The 21314-nt window shown below is 41.3% G+C and overlaps 1 protein-coding gene across 2 annotated transcripts in view; it reads left to right on the forward strand.

Annotated features, from left to right (window-relative positions):
- The first annotated feature begins 11368 nt into the window (after positions 1-11368).
- sema3e (sema domain, immunoglobulin domain (Ig), short basic domain, secreted, (semaphorin) 3E) overlaps positions 11369-21314 on the forward strand; it is a 30493-nt gene continuing 20547 nt past the window's right edge. For both annotated transcript variants that reach the window (XM_034215684.1, XM_034215685.1), the window contains exon 1: positions 11369-12498. In XM_034215684.1, coding sequence (XP_034071575.1) covers positions 12384-12498 — 115 coding nt within the window. In that variant the 5' untranslated portion in view covers positions 11369-12383. The remainder of the gene's footprint in view (positions 12499-21314) is intronic.

Below are 21314 nucleotides of genomic sequence, written 5' to 3' on the forward strand. Positions count from 1 at the left end.
AGACATGGCTATACATTTATTTTAGAGCCCGGCAACAATGTGTTATATCATACTATAACAATATTTAAGGATCATTATAACCTCATATCCAATTTTGGTATTTACATTTAGATATATAAATTGCAAATCCAGGGAATGTTTGGGCAGATAGAGATACAGAAATCAATGCAAAAGTGCAGCATATAGTACCCACTTTGATCACGTTATAATTTAAGCGAAGTAAAGTCTTGTAAAGTTTATCCCCATCTGCCAGCATACACAAATCTCACTGATTGCTCTTTGTAGTCATACCGTAACACAGAGCTTGACTGCCCCCCGGTGGCTGTGGGGACCTCTTTCGATTCGGTTCATCTCAAACATCCCACTCTGCATAATGGAAAATAGCAGTTCCCCCTTTGAGTCCAAGCCAAGGCCATGGATGAGTGAGTAAGACCGCCCTGACACACACACAAAGGACCACTACACTCAATGGAAACACTGACACATGAGTGACAGAGTGGGAGAGCGGGAATGCAGAGTTTAGGGTAGAAGCTAATAACCTTCTGGCTGCTGTTTGCATTGCACTGAAAGATCTTGTACTTTGCTAAACTGTTTTTTGAAAGTAAAGTAAAACTGTTTCAGTTTTGTGTCAGAATCTTTGGTAAGCATTGCGTTCATCACACAAGTCAAAGTCAGAGTCAAAGACAACTTTATTGCCAATCTCAAAATATGTTTGTACCCACAGAAAGGTCCAAATACTGTTTCCCACAGTCCCGAGGTATAAAAAAACTCACACATTAAAATGCAAGAACACTCACTAATTTATAAAAAAACCCACAAAATAACCATTTACTTCAAGTAAGCAGATATATAAAAAAGATGATGTACATAGTGCTAATGGGAGTGCAACATTTTCCATAGCAGCGTAAAAGTGACTGGTGCTGGATTGTTTGTGTCCATGTGTCGGTGGATGTGCATGTGTGGTGTGTGTGTGTGTGCGTGTGTGTGTGTGTGTGTGAGTGTGTGTGTGTGTGTGTGTGTGTATGTGTGTGTGTGTGTGTGTGTGTGTGTGTGCGTGTGTGTGTGTGTGTGTGTGTGTGTGTGTGTGTGTGTGTGTGTGTGTGTGTGTGTGTGTGTGTGTGTGGGGGGGGGGGGGGGGTTACACAAGAGAGTAATTGCAATTCCGATAATATCAATTAAAGTGAAAACACATTTTTGGAGGAGACACATGTACACGTAATACACAACAAACGTTTATTATCAAAACTGAAGTATAGTTCACTTAATGGGTAAAACCATAATATTAAAGTAAAACAACAATTGAAAAAATCTGACAAGTTTGTAGAAAATGAATAAGTATAGGGAGTTTCAATGAAACTTGAGTGTTATGACTCACCTTGTTTCATCATGTGAAACTCATCTTGCCTCAGCAAAGTATTTGTATCTGGCAGGCAGCTGAGTGTAAGATCACATGTTAGCATTCAGACACGCCGAGTGCATTAGACTCTTTTCCTCAGTCACTCATCATGTTTTACTGCTGTTGCATCCTTTACTGCCGCTATGGGAAATAGGTATGGGTGTATTCCCATCTGGAGGCTTGGTAAAAGTGAAATGGAGCAGAGATACCCATTCATTTTACACCAGTGACAATGTCCTGTGTTGATGCTTCACTAGGCCCAGAAGAGTCCTGCTGAAGACATGCACTCATCACTGGTGCGTTCCAGCTGCCCTGTTCTGAGGCAGCTCGAGAGACACAAGAGAGTTCACCTGGAAGATGAATGGAACAATTCCAAAACCAGAAGATTCAGCACCAAGTTTCAGCATGCACATCTTTATTTATATTTTGATCATAATGCAAACCACACATGGATACTCCCAACATTTTGTATTTTCCTAAAGAAGGACACACCACACAGCTGGGACCTTGGAGAGAGCTGCATCTCCCTCAGAGCCCCCGTGCAGCCAAACACGACCCACTCAGCGACAACATGTCTGACATTTACTCAACTAAAGAATGACCCCTGGCAGCACCAAGCCCATTAGCCAGGCAAGGAATAACATTCATATCATATGTCATACCTCTGTTCTGGCACCTTATAGCAGAGTATGGTCTATCACAGTGCTCTCAGGGTGAGGTAATGATCTATTCGGTTCCTTCCAGCTGTCACTTATCAAAGCCCTGTAGATTTCTGGCAGGGTCCCTCTCTGAGTCATTGAGTAAATACTGTAGTAAGAATGTGTGTGTGTGTGTGTGTGTGTGTGTGTGTGTGTGTGTGTGTGTGTGTGTGTGTGTGTGTGTGTGTGTGTGTGTGTGTGTGTGTGTGTGTGTGTGTGTGTGTGTGTGTGTGTGTGTGTGTGTGTGTGTGTGTGTGTGTGTGTGTGTGTGTGTGTGTGTGTGTGTTGTGTGTGTGTGTGTGTCTGTGTGTGTGTGTGTGTGATTGGGTGGGGCATTTTAAAGTTATTTTATGGACTTAATTTTCACGTGATAGGAGATGGGAGTGACTATCATTTATGAATACATTTTTTGAAGCACACTCAGGTTGTGTGTCTGTGTGGGCTTCCCTCCATCAGACGTTGGTAGTGTGTTAGTCTTGTGTTAGCATGCAGGGGCACATTCATTGCGTGGGGTAAAACAGAGGACAGAGTATTTAACTGTGGCAGCTTGGCAACGGTGGTGCTGGTGGTGTGCTGAACAGTTGGCAGTGTCTCTCTGCTATGAGTGACAGCAGTGAACAAGAGGTTTGCACTGTATGTATGACAAGACCTTTAGCTCATTTCCTATGTGGAAAAGACCTGCTCTCATGTTATTTTTTATATAATGTCGTATACTGTATTCATGGTGCAGTCTACTCACTCTTGAGGAACGCATCTTAATTCACATCGGAAGTTTTACAATACATGCCAATCGAATCATACTATAACACTAAATGTATCTGTGTGGCTATGAGTGCGTGTTTGTTTATTAGTTTGATTATCTGGCCAAGCCTTGGGCCGATCTACTTGGCTAGGCTTAGTGTGTGAGTTGCTGAGGACCCAGGGAAATACACTGTCACTGTCGTTTTTTTATTTTCTCTGTAAAGGGTGATAAAAATGAGGATGTGTGTGTTTGTCAGTGAGTATGTTAACAATGTTGCAATGTATCCATACAGTTACAGTACAGATTCCTAAGGTCTAAACTCTGACTTCCTTCCAAGTCTTTTATCAAACCTGGAAGCCATCACATTATCATTGGAGCTTTTTCACTTTGTATTTTGTAGTGTTGCTACTGTAAAGTTGTGCATAGACTCATTTCATAAACGAAGAAGCAGCAGCCTGAACACATCTAAAAGGAGATATGCACTAGTATATCATAATTGACAAATGAAACAATAACCTGTTTTCTTTTTAATTCGATATTTCACAATGAAATTAAGCAGGAATTATTTTTATAAAAAAGACACACGCTGAGCACACACACACACAAACATATCAAAACCTCATAATCCAGACATGATACAATTATACATTGAATTGTGAACACCGTAAGTATTTTATTGGTTTCCATTAAGTTCAAAATTGAACTGTAATTTTCTGCCTGTCATCTTAAACGTTATAATCACAATTTTGACAGTTCACAACTGAAAAACTTGTTTTCAAATTAAATGATCCGCTGTAAATGATCCCACCAGACACTTGATTTCTCGAGGCAGTTTTGGAACATCTTACAGATCAAGTGAACAAAAGAACCGGAAAGTATTTTTCTTTCTCCACCTTTACTAGCTCACACTTGACTCATGGAGTGCACTTATAAACATGCAATTACATTTAAATAAACTTCACCATGAATGGTCAATTACCCTAAGACTGTTTGTAAGCTGCTGGAATTGTTTATGCAGTGGCAATGATGTACAAGCCCAGTAAATCACTTTATGTGTACAGTACTGTGTAATGTAATTGTCTCGAGACAGTACAATATTAGCATTTGCAAGCATGTGAGTCTGGGTGAATGTGAACGTTTATTTACTACGTCATGGTCACATTTATTTAGGACAATGTAGTTTAACACAATGCAAGAACCAAATCACAGTTGCCAATTCTTGTGAGAAGTATTAGTAAAATGTGTATTGTACACAATGGAATTAAGTAAAAGGTACAATCCAGGAAAAGATATCTGATTATCGTTAAAGGCCTCAGGGGAAAGGGTGTTTGCCCATGCAGATATAAGATAAAGGAATAAAAGGGGGGGATGTAAAAAAGAGCAAGAAAGCTGCTGAAAGGAGGTGATGAGATACGATCAGACAATACATGAATGAGGCATCAGGCTCAACCTTAGTTGCCCTGACATGGGTCAAAGGTCGGTGCACCAAAGAGTGGAGGTCAATTTATCCAGAGCAATGTGTGTAGCTAGCCTGTCTGTGTGACTCTTGCCTGCTGCTCCCTTCCACACGTCTAATCTGTAAATGATTGAGGTCTGTTTTAGCGGGGTTATGCTGGAGCTCCTGGAACACATCTCACAGTGAAAGGCTTAGCTCACTGTCATTCTGGCTCAGCCCCGCTTTCACAAGGAGGATAACGTATCATTCACTCTTCATTTGAAAATATCACAGTTAATTAAATTGTACGTTCTAAATTATGTATATAAATGTGACCATAAATACTTTCCCTGAAAATAACGAAATGTTCGAAATTGCCAAAACTTTGCGAGAATTTGGAAGTATACACACACAAACCCCAAACTCAATATCTGCTTCCTCCCACACTGCATGTGAAAAATGTGTTGATATAATCTGTGATAAATTTGGGACATAGACATTTAAACATTCACTACCAAAATTCATCTTTGTCACCAAGGATTTGCCATTTTCTCATAGAAATGTGCACTATACTACCTCCATATTCTTGATGTAAAATGTCGTTACGCTATCTCAGCCAAGATGTATTTTTCTTTTCACTATATCTGTAAAGCGTCTTTGAGCACCTGTAAAAGCGCTAACAAAATAAATATATTATTATTATTATTATTTAAAACTTTCAGCAGCCTAACTAATATTTGTCAGCTTACATTTGAATGTCTGAATATACTACAGATGATCACAACATTACAAAGCAGAACTAATGTTTTAAGAATAAGGAATGCACAATTCCAACTAATTTCTTTAAAGTTTTCTTTTTCTTTCAAACAGGAAAAGGACATACAGGAGCACATACAAGACTGACGCTCCTTTAGCATTGAGAAAGCAAATTCCATACATTTCATGCAAAAACCCTTGTGCTTGCCCAGTCTAGTTGTTGCTGATAGAGCATATTTACCTGTACAAATGTTGTTTTTCTGTATCAGACATGCATTCCTCACCAATGTAAAGCTGTGGCTGTTCTATCTTGTTTCACAGTAAAACATTGCTTTTTAGTTTACACCTATATTGATTTCTTGGACATAATGGTTTTCTGTCTTTGCATCGCAGGATAAAAAAATACTTAATTTAATTAATCCCAGTGGAAAACTGTCTTGTTACAGCAGCCAAGTCCCGTCAATCATAGAACAGACACACAGGAGTTGCTTTAGGCACACTGATAGATAAAATCCAGGTGCCATGTTGTGTTCTTAAGGCCTGGTCTTGATAGCTGTCAGAAAGTGAAAATCATTTCGCAGCAAAAGGGCCATTTAACCATTGCTTTGATTGCAGGTGTTACCCTCAAGGTGTTTTCTTGTCTAAATGTAACCATTTACTCACCTTTTCATGTGGTAAACAAATGGAAATAGCACATCTGTTTTCTTCTGTTGCCACATTATCCAATTAGTGGTGGGGAAAGACATTTTCTTAACCACCGCATATGCTTTTCATAATGCAGTGCGAGACTGTGTTGATGAGTATACTCCACACTGGCTCAAAATATGTTACCCAAAACAAGTGTGTTTTATTCCAGGAAAAGTGACATTACGTGTTGACTTAATTGACTTTGAAAACCCCAATGTTTACCTCCGGTCAGTTACACAGTCAAAGCGGATCTTGCAATGGTTTTTGTGGTATTGTAAGTCCAGTAATTATGGACACATGGAGTGACAAACAAAGGCGGTGGAGGTTACATGGAAATGAAGTCAGACAGTGCAGACACCCGTCTTCTGGCATTGCTCTGATTAGTGCCACACTGGCGTCAGTCTGAAACTGTAGCTTATTAATGGTTTTATAGCTTATACACTTTATTTTTTATGTGTAAGCTTTCTTGATGTGTTACTTTAGTTGATGTTTTAGTTGGAGGGAAGAAATATAATTAAATTACTACAAAAACTTGAAACAGGAACCATATAACTACCTGTAAAACCACAATGTGTCTTTCTTACACTTAGTGTTGTATATATATGTATGTACAAATATGAAAAATATTAATTTAAGAGATACTAGCTGTGGAAAAACTAAAAAGTCTACATTTTTCGAGGTTAAGGTACTGCCCATCACATTCTTGTGTGTACATGTGTGCATAAACATGTCTGAACATACAGTATATCAGCAGGCGTGTGTTTCTCTGGAATATGTCTCATGGTGATCTAAATGATTGCCAAAGGTTATTAATCAGAGTTGAGAAGAAATGTAAACTAAGTGACATCTGCAGATGGATTAACAGGAGATTGTGACACAGGTCACTGATAGTGCCATTTAAAGCAGTCATCGTGATATAGTGTAGGTTATAAGGTTAGCTGATAGTTCTGCCAGAATGAACCGCACATCTGTAACAAACATTAGCCCCTGATACCTTCCGCACAATTCTCATCTTCCCACTCACATTCTTACCCATGTTTGACAATGACAAACACATACTGCATGTCAGTGTGTAAGCAATGGATGCAACATTGAAATGTAGATAGTATTGAAAGGCTGTCTCACTCTGTCCTCTGGATAATAAGGTCTGAGTTCAGAAAAGGACAAGGTGTTGATGTGAAGCGTGTCTGGTATTTGTAGGAGGACGAAATGCAGGAAACAACACACTAGCCCATAATTTACTCAGCGAGCCTAACTAACAGATACTCCCAAAGTATGACTCACTCTCTTAATTCATGGATCTGGATACTGCAAGTACTTTTTGCAAGCATTTGACCTCAATTAAACTAATTGTTTTTACAATTTATGTCATACATCAAACAGGGGATGTTTTTTTATTTGGCTGAATGTTTATTTGTCAGATTGGTTGAGCAATTCATGTCAGGATTTAGAAAGGAGCTGGCCTTAATTGGTCACAGACAATCAATCCACACGGGATTTGGAGGAAACCATACTGCTTCTGAGCCACTTCAAAGCAGATTGTCCGAAAATGGAGGCAGGGAGGAAGGGCCACAATATTCCCCTTGTTGCAGCAGCACACGGTGGTCATGCCCTGGAGCAGGATGGGAGCGCTCTGATTCAATTTACGTGTCGCTATTCATATTTCATAAACAATGAGAGGTACGGATAAACACTCATACACACCGAAGGGCAAGGTATAACATGACATCCCGCAGACACACAAAGCAAAGTTGTACTGCCAGTTTGGTCTATTTCATGAGAGGTTTTCTCAAATGTTGTCTGAATTGATGCAATGTACAACTCTGTTTTTTCCCAATAAAAAAAACTCTGCTGTTTTCCACACATCTGTACCCTTGTCTTAAATTAAATGTGTCAGTCATTTCTCTGTGGGAATACATCCCAAACCAGTCAGCTAGAAACAATTGGCATAAGTACATGTTGAGGCCGATGTTTAGTCTATTCCTTTCACCCACCATTATTATTATACTTATATTTATTTTTACTGCTAACAGCCATCAGAGCACAACAACTAGAGTATCAAGATGGATTTTCAAGCCTGGTTTTTCAACCTTAAAACTAAACACACTTAGGTCACTATGCATTACGGACAACAGTGTACACACATATAAATGGGTACTTCCACATGTACATGAGCTTTTCATCCCGTGCTCATGAACAAAAACATGACAAAATTCACCTGAAAGAGCAAACACCTGTTACCATGATGATGGATGCGAATACACATGAGACCAGATGGTCACTTCCACATATCACTCCAGAGGCATTAACCATTCCTCCTCTTCACCATCTGTGACTGCATAACACTGGCCTGGGCTGTGTTTCCCATTACTGCCTAAGATATATGCCCTAAGAGCTGAATCACAGGAAGCGAAGAAAACCGAATGCTGGCCTTATAGCGTCTTTGATAGGGGTTTAGTGACCACCTGAGCTTGGATGATACATTGAGCTTTCTGGTATTATATTTGGCATAGAAAATATATTTACCACATTTTGTTGCCATGGACACTCATGCAAACTTACCTGTTACCTGTGGGTTAGCGGCACTCAGTGGGGGAGATGTGGGGAAATAATGGAATGTAACAGAATACATACAGACCTCTTTCTACTTCTCTTTAACATATGTTAAAAGTGGTTACACGTATGATTTCATATGCATGAAGGTGTGCACGGTGGGTTTTATACTCAATGTTCGCACTCAGCTGACACAGCTAAGCCAAACATAACACACCTGGCCTCTCAGTGGAGGCGGCCCACACTTAATTTGTTCGTTTGTGGCGTACAGTGAGTCCCTCTCGCTGCATGGTATCACACACAATGCAACATGAGCTCTCTAGAATACAGAATTTACAAACCACACAAACACGATAAACATTGGTGTAGACAGTCAAGTGATATCAAATATTGTGCTGGCTGATGTATGGCAAGGAAACAAGATCCGCTTTAGAATTCTGACTGATGTCTCTGTGGTCAGTATGTGCCGTGGGGACAAACTTCCCTGGCCATATGATAGCCACCTGTGTAAACGGTCTGAGTATCTAGTGGCTCTGAAACACACGATCCTCAGACTGCTGCTTCTGTTGCCGTGGGAGACCAGGGACGTAACCTCCCTTTAGCAGAGGGGAGCTCAGCAGGTGATCAGTGGCAGACACTCACTAACATAAAAACAGTTTCATGCATAAATGCACCTACACATACTCACATACTAACCTTCACCCACTTGAGTCTATCTGGCTTTTGATGTCTTTATTTTCCCTTTCTTGCTCTCTTACACTGTAACTCTGCAGCGTTAAAAACTTGCATTGACATAAGCACTGTGTATGTTAGGAGGGTGGAGGGCAGGAGGAGTGTCTGTCTCTACGGGTCAAAACAGGAGGTGAGGGGGGCTTCTGTTGAACAGGGGTGGATATTGACACAGCATTAACATGAATGAAAATATTTTCTGTGTTCAGAGAGCATGAAAGGGGAGCCGCCAGACGTTTGGACATGGCCTATTCAAACAAACACCAGACATCAGCACTCAATCAAAAAGTATTTTCACATACACCGGCTTTCTAAAACAGCAGCTAAAGGAAGATTGCATTTAGTGATGTGACAGGGTGCAGGTTAGATTCTGTGACCTTGAAGTTGCAACTTAAGAAGTTGACAGAGTTCACAGAGCTCAGGTAGTGCAGTGCAAATAAATCCGCAGTGCAGTACATGCTGAATACAAATTCTAGGTATTGTTGGAATCCCAGGGACGCACATGAGGGGACAGAATTTCAATGGAGGTTGAAAGAAAGTAGGTGTGTGGCTGCTGTGTAGGAGTGCTGCATAGCAAGGCTTTTGGTACAAGCTGCTAGCACTGTCAGAATCATACTAATGGCAACATCAAGGGGCAGAAAGTTTAACACAAATCAAGAAAAGGGGAGGGCAGCGAGGACAGAGGGATGGTTTAAACTGATTCGGGAGGTGGGGGACTGAGCTGTTGATGTTTCTGGTCTGAGGCAGATTTCTGACTGATTACTGCTATTAGATTGGGTGAAGGAAGGAGAGACCCATTCAGTCACTGTGGGGCCAATGTGAGTCAGTGGAAGCTGTGCCAACTGGTGGATGTGCATTAGCCTCCTTAAATGGCTATCAATCTGAGGCAAGGGCTTAAGAGATCGGATATGAACATCTTCCGGCGCACCTTTCAACAGGATGCAAGGCTCAAATATGCTATTAGGTTTGAACTGATGAAATTGTGTGTCACAGTCAGCCAGATAGTGTCAGCTCCATCTGAAGCTGACGTTGAACAGTTGTCTAACCCTCAACAACAGATGAGAGTCTATAATTGAACCAGGCCAAGGAATAACAGATATAGTGTATGTTACGAGACCTTCTCAAACACAAAGTCCTTCTGTTATGGCGGGGAACAGGTGCAACGTGGGAGTTGAAGTCATCAGATCTCAGGGTGGTGCAAGGGAGTGAGGGTGCAGCTGCTACAGCCTAATGGAGTCATTTCCAACTTGGCATTACTGTGTGTGGCTTAATTCAAAGGCTGGCCATTTTTTGATGGGTATATATTCACACTCACATTCACACTGTGCCTAAATCTCCCTCCCCCTTTTCATTCTATTTTTTCAGAAATAAATACATAATGCTGCATGAAGCTTTGGTTTTGGTGCATTTTTACATTTGCCGTTAATCAATGTGGATTTAAATTATGAGTGAGGATTACCACCGGGAAGTGTTCTTGTTAAATTCTTGTCTTGCAAAATAAGAAACAATTTTACCACAAATTAAATCAGACATATTTGAGAAAGGAAATGTATCTTTTTCAGACTGATGGAATGTTTCTATGTTAGGGATCAGCATGACTTAACGTCGGTGTCACCACACAGCTAATCCGAAAGAGACAAAGCGAAAGAGACATTGAGAAACAGATGTATTACAGAGGGCTTTAAAGAGAGAAAGCGCTCTACTCAAGTAACTGGACGCCTGTGGGATTTTCCTGTGGGATATGTGCAAAATTCAATAATGACTCCAGTCACATCTTGTCTATTTCTTTCTTTTTGAGTGTGTGGTTGCTAATCATATACAGAAAGCTGTGGACCGTGAGACAAAACAAAAGACTACACGGACACAACAGCAGACTAATGAGTTCAATATTTATACACAGTATATATATGATAACTGAATACCTGTACTCACACAGAACCACACAATCAGTAACAACATACAGTAGCAGAAACACACAGGCAAAAGTGTAAAAAATCCAAGCATGAAATGATACATTACAATTTAATTACTAGGTTTCACAGAAGTAAAGATTGTGGGAGGTTGGTAGATAAACAGAAGCAGAGATTAAATGAGCAGGGCATGAAAGAAACCTTGTACTGAAAATCCATGGTAACAGTGATAATGACTATTCACATGGAAACAAACACAAAGACAGCAATAATTGAAAATGAAAGAAGAGCCAGAATAAAGAGGCTGAAAATCTTGGCTCAGGTCTATGTTAATGCAGTGGAGGCAGGAGCAAAAAGAAAGTGCTGAAGGAGGAGGGAACGAGGAGTGGAGAAGCAAGGGGTGGTCTGTAGAGTGACATGAGAGGCAGTACTTCTCTCAGAGGAGAGCTGGGGTGAGTCTAACTGAGCCTGCCTGGGAGACACAGCACACTTAATCCAGCTGCCTGGGAGGGAGAGCGAGATCTCAAGACAATCTAGAAAGAAGGAGCAGGCAACTTGCAGCTGATACACACTCCCCTCATTACCAACCACACACTCACACACAGGCTTTTCCTCAGACACACCACACTGGGCAGGTGGCCTCTGCTCAGATCAGTAGCTGTGGTAGAAACCATCTTAACTGACTCACTGAGGTTTGGATCCTCCCTGACCGTGGAAGTGTGAGCAGAGTTAGGAGAGCTTCACTTTCCTCCCCAGTGCAGAGGGACTGCACGCCAGGCACGAGGCTCCCCTACTCCTCCCCTCTCCCACTCTGCCTTTTCCTGGGCTAGCGTCCAAAGCATGACTGGCTCTAGTGGACCCACAAGGAGGAACGCAGCCTGAGGATACAGTAAAGCAGCTCCAGCCCTGCCTGCCTGCCTGCCTGCCTGCCTGCTGGGACACACAAATGCATTGAGTTTTTAAAAATCAGCTCACACACCTCTGTGGGATTCACAGACTTGAGGTTTTTTTTTTTATCAACAGATAAGGAAGACTGGATTTAAACTGGGCATAAAGACAGACAAACAAACAGACGGACTGACATATGGACAGAGAGCAGTGGGCACTGCGGCGTGAATGTAGCAACTGGACCTCTCTTCGCTGTGGTTACTAAGACTAAAAGAAAGATAACAACCCGAGCACTATCCTGTCCACAGAGGTAGTGGGTGGATGCAGCTCTCATCACACTGCTATAGGGGAAAGCAGAGACTGTGTAGAAGCTGCAGAGATATATCTAGTTGATCCACACTGTGGTGATCTTCAGATAATGGAGTGTTACCTCCAAGTAGACTTTTGTTGGATTGCTTTCTGCTAATAAAACCTGTTTGCAGGAACTTGCAGTGAAGACTTATTTTCTTTTCATGGACTTTACTGTCCGTGTTTATTGGACTTGCAGGATACCTGTGTAGACAAACGTGGAGTGTGTGTATTAAAGAGGATGGCAGAGTGCATAAGGACTGTGTATTTCACAATGATGCTGCTGTATCTTGTTCTGCTGGGCACGGCTCACACTGCCCAAAGCATCTACCCAAGAATACGGCTTTCCCACAACGGTAAGAAATACTCTAATGTGTGTTACTTGTATTGACTTTGGCACAAAATTGCTATGTTTGCCCAAATCTCCAGAAGACAATATTTTGGAGATGCAGTATAGTGTGATAAACTGTCAGGGAGAGTCGATGCAGCTCTGAACAAAATTATCATTCCCTGTCTGTGCCTTCAGTGCAGGTTTAACTGAACAGCAATTCTACTCTCAATGTTTAGCATATTTAATGGAAGCCTAGATGGTAGCACATGTTCATATATTAATGAGCAATTTATTTTAAATAATAATACAACCAAAAATGCACAAACACGGAAAATGTGGTGTAAAAAGAATACATAGTATTGTCAGCTGGAGTGAGTCAAACAGCCCACAGTTTATCATTTATATATAATGAACTCTCAGCGAGTATTATTGTTAAAGGGCCAAATAATAAGTCACCATGCAGCGTTTGATCTCACATCTGTTCTGACTTTGAGAAGTTGGTGTAGAGTTAACACTGTTAATGACGGAGGAGCCTCTCTGTAGTTTATTTTGATTCCTCTGCCATGCGGGCTGAGAATCCATAATGTGGCTTTCTCATGCAATAGTGGCAGGGAGATGGAGGTGGGGTTTTTTCGGTTGGGGAATGGATGAGGCTAGTCTGACAGAGAGAAAAGGGAAACGTGTTTGCATGTTTACGTGCATGCGGAGTGTGTGATATGGATGTGCATGCATTGGTATGACGACAGATTGCTGTGTATCTCTGGGACAATAATGGGGGTTTTATCTTTGTAGATAAAGACTCCTGAGTAAACATTCGTTTTTTCTCACAGTTTCTTTGATCTCTACAGCAACAGAAGGTGATGATTCCCCATAAGCCTGTTAGTCACGGTTGAGTATAGGTGTGGAATTTAGATGGTCAATAAATCATACATAAATACAGAGCTGTGAGTCCGTTATGAGAGTTGACAAGTCTGGGCCATCACACACATCTGTAAGAGGGGGTTTTAAGTATTGTGATAAGCAACTTTCTGCAAATGTCTTACAATAACTAATAACAATAAAAACACACTTCTCAGAGTGAGAAGTAATATTAGTTAAAGGGGACCTATCATGCAAAATGCAATTTTGTACGTCTTTTATACATGAATATGTGTCCCCGGTGTTCCAGGGAACTCACCAAGTGTCAGAAAACACAACCCTCTCTCTTTTCCTCCATACCCAAATCTCTAAAAAAAGGGGCTGCAACGGATCTGATACAGACTGATCCAGATTTGAACACTGTCCTGACATCAGGACGGTGGTGCTACGGCTATTGGTCAATTCTCCACCTATCAGGGGAATGAGAGGTTGGGCCACGGCCGGCCATTGCTGCTCGAAAGCGCTGGAGACGCTGTAGTACATATGCCAGGCCTGTAAGTGGCGCTGTAGTCTGACACAAAAGCAGCGAAGAAGACTTCCCTTGCATGGTTGCTATGGTTGCCCTTCTGTTTATTCTCCGCTGTGGCTCTTTTTCTCCCTCCCCGAGGCAAGCGTTTGCGCCTCCTGCTTTAACACAAATGAATAATGACTCTATATAATCATATGTAAGGGATAATGTGCAGAAACGCGGTCATTATGGGGAAAAGAACACCGGCAGGCTGATCAGGAGCCCGACGCGAAGCGGAGGGATCTAGATCGGCATGAAGGCACATTATGCAATGTGCACATTATCCCACTTATTACATGGCCACATTCTCAACAAAGTAACGACATGACTCCCAATATTAATTGAAATGCTTTTATGAATTTAGAAAATAATTTTATTGATTTAAAAAATAGTTGTATGGATTGATTTAAATTGACATGCATCCGCTAAGAAAAATAGTCCGTTGTTACTGTTTGAACTAACCTAGCAACGGCAGGAACTGCTTCGATAGTGTTTTTGAGGAGTTTTTTTATTACAGATTTGAAAACATCGTTGCTTGCTTTAAAAGTAGCACAATTCATTATGTCAAACCTTGGAAAGTATCTAGATATCCCTGCCCTAATGCCAAAGTAACTGCCAACTCCCCTCTCCTGCAGGGGGGCGTGGTCAGTTGCAGCTCACAGAATCAGCCCCCTGCAAAAACAGGGCTGGAAAGAGCAAATAGAGTGAAATGAGGCATGGCTAAAATGCAGGATCTGTTTGGTATTTTGAAAAAATATATATATTTATATACTTTATATAGGTATGGCACTACAGTATATGTTTCAAATATAGCATGATAGGTCCACTTTAAAGTAGAAAGGTAATGAATTTAAAGGAAACATTCAGAGAAAAATACACACAGTAATGATCCTCACATATCATCAAAAGTGAGCAGATCAGTGCTGATGTGCTAAGTCATCAATGCCACATCAATACTAGGTAAGATCGTGACTAAGGTGCTGGAGGAATATCACAATGTCATTAACCGCCTGAGGGGAAAGCCTCTACAGTGATTGGCATCCACCTTTCTCTCTCTCCAACTCTCCGTGCTGATACATGTTCTGGCTAGCACAGAGGCTGACAGCGCCATGAGACGGCTGCAGTGGGATCCTATCATTATGGAATGAAAAACATCTAAGCCTTATATATGCCTCATGTGCTCTGCCAGTCATTTGTGCACACACCCTTAAGTTCACACAAACGTATACACACACACACAGACAGACACATGCACACATGCACAAGCAGAATAGTGTGAATTCCACACACGTCAATGACTTGGATTTAGTTCAGGGAGATGGAGCGGTTGTGGTTTAAACTGTTCACCCTAAGGACTAAGAAAATATAACCACAACATCTGGTATCAAAAGAGGGTGGAAAAACTAGAATAATGTGAAATGAAAGTGAATAATATGGGAGTCTTCAAACTGCTCCTGTTCACATACTGTAGGCAGATATCAATGTCGGATCAATAGAACTCAATAAAACATCAGATCGATTTTCTCCTATCTTCTGGGAATGAATTCCTTTGGGCACATTATCATAGTTCAAGGATGACCTTACCATCCGCCATGAATCTTAGCATGCTTTGATGTTAGCCACACCTCACACATGGTGTGGAATTATTATTTACTCTCTCTTTCATCTATTCACCATCGTCTTGTCTAGACTTCTGGACCAAATGCATTAAATTCACTTTCATCCCAGCCATCCTTTAGTTTGCTTACTTCCCCAATTAACTCCGGCTCCAAAAGGTTGTTACCTAAATCACACAGAGTATTGAGTTACAACGACTGGCTCACAGCTGTCTTTAGAGATCATTAAACCTAAACCTTTACTACGCAGCTTTCAAAGTCCTTAAACACAAGCAATTTCTTGGACTTTTGGCCAACCAAACTACCTAAATCCTGTGTTATTATACGTAGAAATGCCCTATAGGGAGACATGCTCTCTGGAACAGAAAGCTTGTTTTGTACTATTTTTGGGGTTTTTGGACACAAATCCATGAGATTTAGATCAGCATCATCAGGCTCTTGGCAGCAGCTTCAAATATCGAGTCCTGTGGAGTGAAATTAGCTCTTATTTTAGGATGACCATCAATTCTACTGCTAATGATGCTGTTGCACAGCTAGCATGTGTCAAAGTGCCGACAGGCTGCAGGTAGGTGGCCAGGCTAGACTTATTTTGCTGCCTCTCCAGCACTGACATTACGCCAAGCTTTAGCTGTGGAGTGTGTTATACAGCAGTTTTGTAATGATGATGACCTAATCAGATCGAATGCACTTCTAAAACGTCCTTACCTCTGCAAAGTTGGATATGTTGGATATTAAGTTACATTTTTACTTGTGTTGGAGAGTCTGTGTGCTCTTGCAGCTGTTTGCAGAAAAACACATTTTTCAAGCTCGCCTCTCTTTTCATTTGAGTTTAGTAAAAGAGAGCATCTTTGGTAAACACCGTTAACATTTCATGAAAATAAGTTAGCAAATTAGCAGTTATCCCTTTAGCATGCCTGCCAAATATGTATTTATTTAAAAGTCAAAATAATGAAGTAAAAGTAATGATATAGTAAATATAAAAATATTCAGCAGGTCTGTGAAAGTGTATCAAGTTATCAGGTGAAGTTCAGCTGTTTTGACAGGGTTAAACTCATACTGTATATGTTCTCTTAAATAAATAAACTCAACATTTACCTCAAAGTAAATGTAAACAAAAGTTGGTTAAAGCACTTAACAGCTGGATTTACTCATACATCTATGTACAGTTGGTATGTGTGTGCGTGCGTGTGTGTGCGTGTGTGTGTGTGTGTGTGTGTGTGTGTGTGTGGTGTGTGTGTGTGTGTGGTGTGTGTGTGTGTGTGTGCGTGTGTGTGTGTGTGTGTGTGTGTGTGTGTGTGTGCGTGTGTGTGTGTGTGTGTGTGTGTGTGTGTGTGTGTGTGTGTGTGTGTGTGTGTGTGTGTGTGTGTGTGTGTGTGTGTGTGTGTGTGCGTGTGTGCGTGCGTGTGTGTGTGTGTGTCCGTGTGTGGGATGTATTCTTAAAAACGAAATGACATACAATGAATTAAATTGTGCACACATAGGTCAACAAATGCTAAATCCATTTCTCTTCTCCAGCAATCTCAGGAAAATGGTGAGTTGTTCAGCACAAAGGGCATAGAGACATGCATGTGTGAACACAGGAATTACTCAGGTAGCAATTACTGTATGTATGAAACCCCCCTTTTGGGCTGTAATTTTAAACCTTCCTCTCCAGACAAGTAAGTGCTCTCTCTATGTATTTTACAACCTTGAAATGATGTGGCTGTAGATGAGTGTCTTCTGATGGTGAAGTGGGGAATACCAGTATGGCCTCAAGTTATATCTGCCTGAAATAAAATGAATGGGGGGATTTTTATTTGTATGTTTTTTTATGTCAAGCTAATGTGAAAAGTGAGCTGTCCCATTAAATGTCTTCCGCCCTACATGTGCACCCTATATTTAACATTTACCACTTTGGATCTCGGCCATAGGGCAGTCACAGCCCTTATATCAAACCACTGGAAAACTGAGGTTATGAGGATGATTAGATAAATCACACCTCTTAGGTCAGCAAAGGAAAAAGGATATTCCAAGCCCTCCCCTGCACACTCACCCTCTCGCCCCTTCTCGCTTTTTCATTTTGTCTATGTACATCTCAGCGTCCTTTTCTCTCCCATTGTGTTATGTGTGTGCTCTCCAGTTCATTAATGAGATGTCTAGGGCGGAAGGCAGCTGGTGAAACTCTAATATCTTTCTGACCTTTTCCCGGCGAAGGGATCAGGAAGAGGAGATGAGTTAAATGTGTGACCTGAGAAAAGGAGAGAAAGCACAAAGATTGTTTTAGTCTTTAGAGAGTATGTTGCAATGATGTAAGAGAGGGGGGGAAATAGGAATGAAGGATTATACGGGAGTGAGCGCTTCAAGACACAATCATGCCAAGAAGATATTGCTTCAATGCATCACATAATCTGTTCACAGGCTTGTATTTGTTCAGGGTTGTTTGCTTCTTAAATAATTGAGAGATTGTTTTTTGTGATAACATTGCTTTAAATGTTCCTCACAAATAATTGAACATATGATATTCATTTTAAACGTTAAGGAGCTTTTAACTTACTGTATAGCTAAGCACGCAGTAACTCACATCAATAACTCATTTATATTGGCTCCAAGGTTATGTACATGTGTGGTTGATTAGGTCACAGAGCTTATTACAGAGAAACAGAGGCTGCCCTCTCTCTCTCCATGTGGCTCTCATTTTGCTCCTTGACATCATCCCCCCCCCCAAACACACACGAGGATGAAGCAACACAAGGCTGTATACTGATAATAGCATAACACCCTAGTGATCCAGCTCCAGACCCCCCCCCCCCCAGGAGCTTCACAGTCTCAGGAGAACAGACTCTTTCCTTATTCCTAACCCCTTTAACTGCACCACCACTTCAATTATTGTCTTTGTTTCTGTTTCAGCACAAGGCCCGTAGCTCATATAGGATTATTTCGCTGGAAACATGAGACTCCTTGCCACAAGTTTTGTGTCTGACATGAATTGCGTGCTTAATATTGGCAACACATTACATTATGACAGCAAAAGTGTCGAGTTTCCTGAGGAATGTTTTATATGAAATCCTCCAGATTCCTGGTTAAACATTAACGTAGATAGAAGTAGGTTGTGACTGGACACACAATGGTTCCTGTTTGAATGGCGTGAGTGGCCTTGTCGACCTACTGGACTAGTGTTGGAATGCAGGGCGGAAACCTTCTCCGATCTTTACACTCTAAATACACCCTAGAAACACACACACACACACACACACACACACACACACACACACACACACACACACACACACACACACACACACACACACACACACACACACACACACACACACACACACACACACACACACACACACACACACACACACTCTCTTTACACTTTGCTAAGGAGGCTGTGGCTTTGTGGATAGTGTGTTGTACTTCAAATCAGGGGATAGCGAGTTCGAGTCCCACTGCAGAGCATGTCGTTGTGTCCCTGGGCAAGACACATCACCCCAAATTGCTCCACATACACACACACACACACACACACACACACACACACACACACACACACACACATTGGTGATTCCTTTTAAGGAGGACAGCACACAGTTTATTTTGATTTCACTTAACCAAATCTTCTCGGGCATCTCTCAGCACTCCTCAGACAGCCGATGAAAGTGTGTGTCTTGAGGGAGTCCTTTTTCTCTGTATTTTCCATTTGAAGTGGGATCACAGTGGAGGCCATGTGTCTCCCTAGCTCAGTTGCCGATGGAGAAACACCCTCCTCCTCCTCCTCCTCTCAGTTCCTTAGCTAAGTAGCCCTCACTGGTTGCAGATGGCGTGAAAAAAGAGAGAGCAGAGGAGAGGGGGATTGTGGAAATCCCCCCTTTCCCTTCTTCAGGCTCAGCAGTGCTGCATCTGTCTTTAACTTGTGCACATATAATGACAGAGGAGTAACCTCTTAAACAGCATTGTGTCTCTGAAGTATCTTTCAGGTTGTCAGTGTAATCACATCCACCAATTGTGCTTTATAGTAACTCTTATATATTGGATACTTTCTAGCTTTCTGTCATCCTCTTCTTCTTTTTTATGTTTCAAGTTTCAAGCTGGTTATTGTTAGTTTCTACTTTCTCCTCGAACAAAACAAACAAGGTATTAACTTTAAAAATGTGAAAACAATTATAAAACTAAATCTATCTGCAGTTTTGTTTATTTGTTATATAGCGTGAGACAGCTAGAGAATATATGAATCTGGCTGTGAGCGTGTGTCCATCTAAATCAGCTGCCACTCAGGATTATTGACAAAGACAGGTGAAAAGTAGACGGAAAAAAGGCTTTAGCTTATGGACTGTTTACTCCATCAGTTTAAATATCCGTTTACGTCTGTCATCTAAATAAGTGGTAGCAGATTGGACTTCACCAAAAGAAGGAGCTGATTGTTTGAGAGCCTGGTCTAACACTTGTAGAAAAGGTGGAGTGAAATGTTAGAGGACTGTCCTTGATCCAAGCTGAGCTATACTCAGAGGGGACTGTGAGGAGATAGAGAGGCGAGACAGTGTGTGTGTGTGTGTGTGTGTGTGTGTGTGTGTGTGTGTGTGGGTGTGGTGTGTGTGTGTGTGTGTGTGTGTGTGTGTGTGTGTGTGTGTGTGTGTGTGTGTGTGTGTGTGTGTGTGTGTGTGTGTGTGTGTGTGTGTGTGTGTGTGTGTGTGTGTGTGTGTGTGTGTGTGTGTGTGTGTGTGTGTGTGTGTGTGTGTGTGTGTGGGTGTGTGGGTGGGAGAGAGAGAGACAGAGAGAAAGATCTCTAAGTGTGTGTGGATTAGATAATTACAGGAAGCATGTCTGAACGCTGGCAGAACACCACTGCCACATCCCCTCAGTTTCTGCCACCTAACCGCCAAGATCTAATGCTACTCAAACAAACAGTGGCTTTTCTCCAACATAGAAATCCTAATAGCCAACAAAATATACAAGTCGACCAATCCTCTGTGGATACCTAATCCTATGTTAAACAAACACAACTTCTACGAGTGTAGGCTGTTACTATGACTAATCTGCACAAATAGGATAAACACTCTCTACTTCTTTCTTGGAGATCAAGTATCCCTCAAAATATACAGATGCTAGGAAAACAAATCATACAATTGCCCCCTGCTACCCTAGTATGTAGAGACATCTCAGCGTTATTTGAGGTATTGTAAGGTTGACATAGTATTACAATCATGCAGGGGTCTCTTTTTTTCACCTCTCTTCATTTAAAGGGAGTTTTCTTAAGAGTAGAATGTGGACAGCTTACAGTTTTTCTCGATTGCTAACACACATTTATTTTTTAATTGCTCAGTTTCTCAGAACACAATTCACAAAACCACACACCCAAAGTGCAAAACTCCTCATTTATCCTGCTAAGTGAAGAACTGCACTCAAAACTACATTAAGACTTAGCAAATGCACCAAATATAACACGCTTCATTCATAACACTAGATTGTTTGACCACCCAGCTACACACTGCTGAGCATAATCTAAAGCACGTTCATCTGTTATGGGATATGCTCTGTACATACAGTAGAGGTTTCTGCAGAGAAAGATTGCTTGAGTTTACAGAAATACAGTAAAGGAAGAAATACAAACGAGTTGTTGAAAAAAATCACATTTTATTCAAAAATAACATTGTGCAACATGCATCTCAGCACATAGCTACTATGCTTCGGATCTCTCTAAGTGTGATGCATTGTTTGCCAAACCCAGTTTGTAACTGCTGCTTCCTGTGCCTCATTGAAAACCCTTAGCCTTCCTCTTTGTTTCTCAGTCCTTCAGATAAACAACAAAGATATAGTGTT

Source organism: Gymnodraco acuticeps, unplaced genomic scaffold (genome assembly GCF_902827175.1).
Source record: "Gymnodraco acuticeps unplaced genomic scaffold, fGymAcu1.1, whole genome shotgun sequence".
Lineage (NCBI taxonomy): Eukaryota > Metazoa > Chordata > Actinopteri > Perciformes > Bathydraconidae > Gymnodraco > Gymnodraco acuticeps.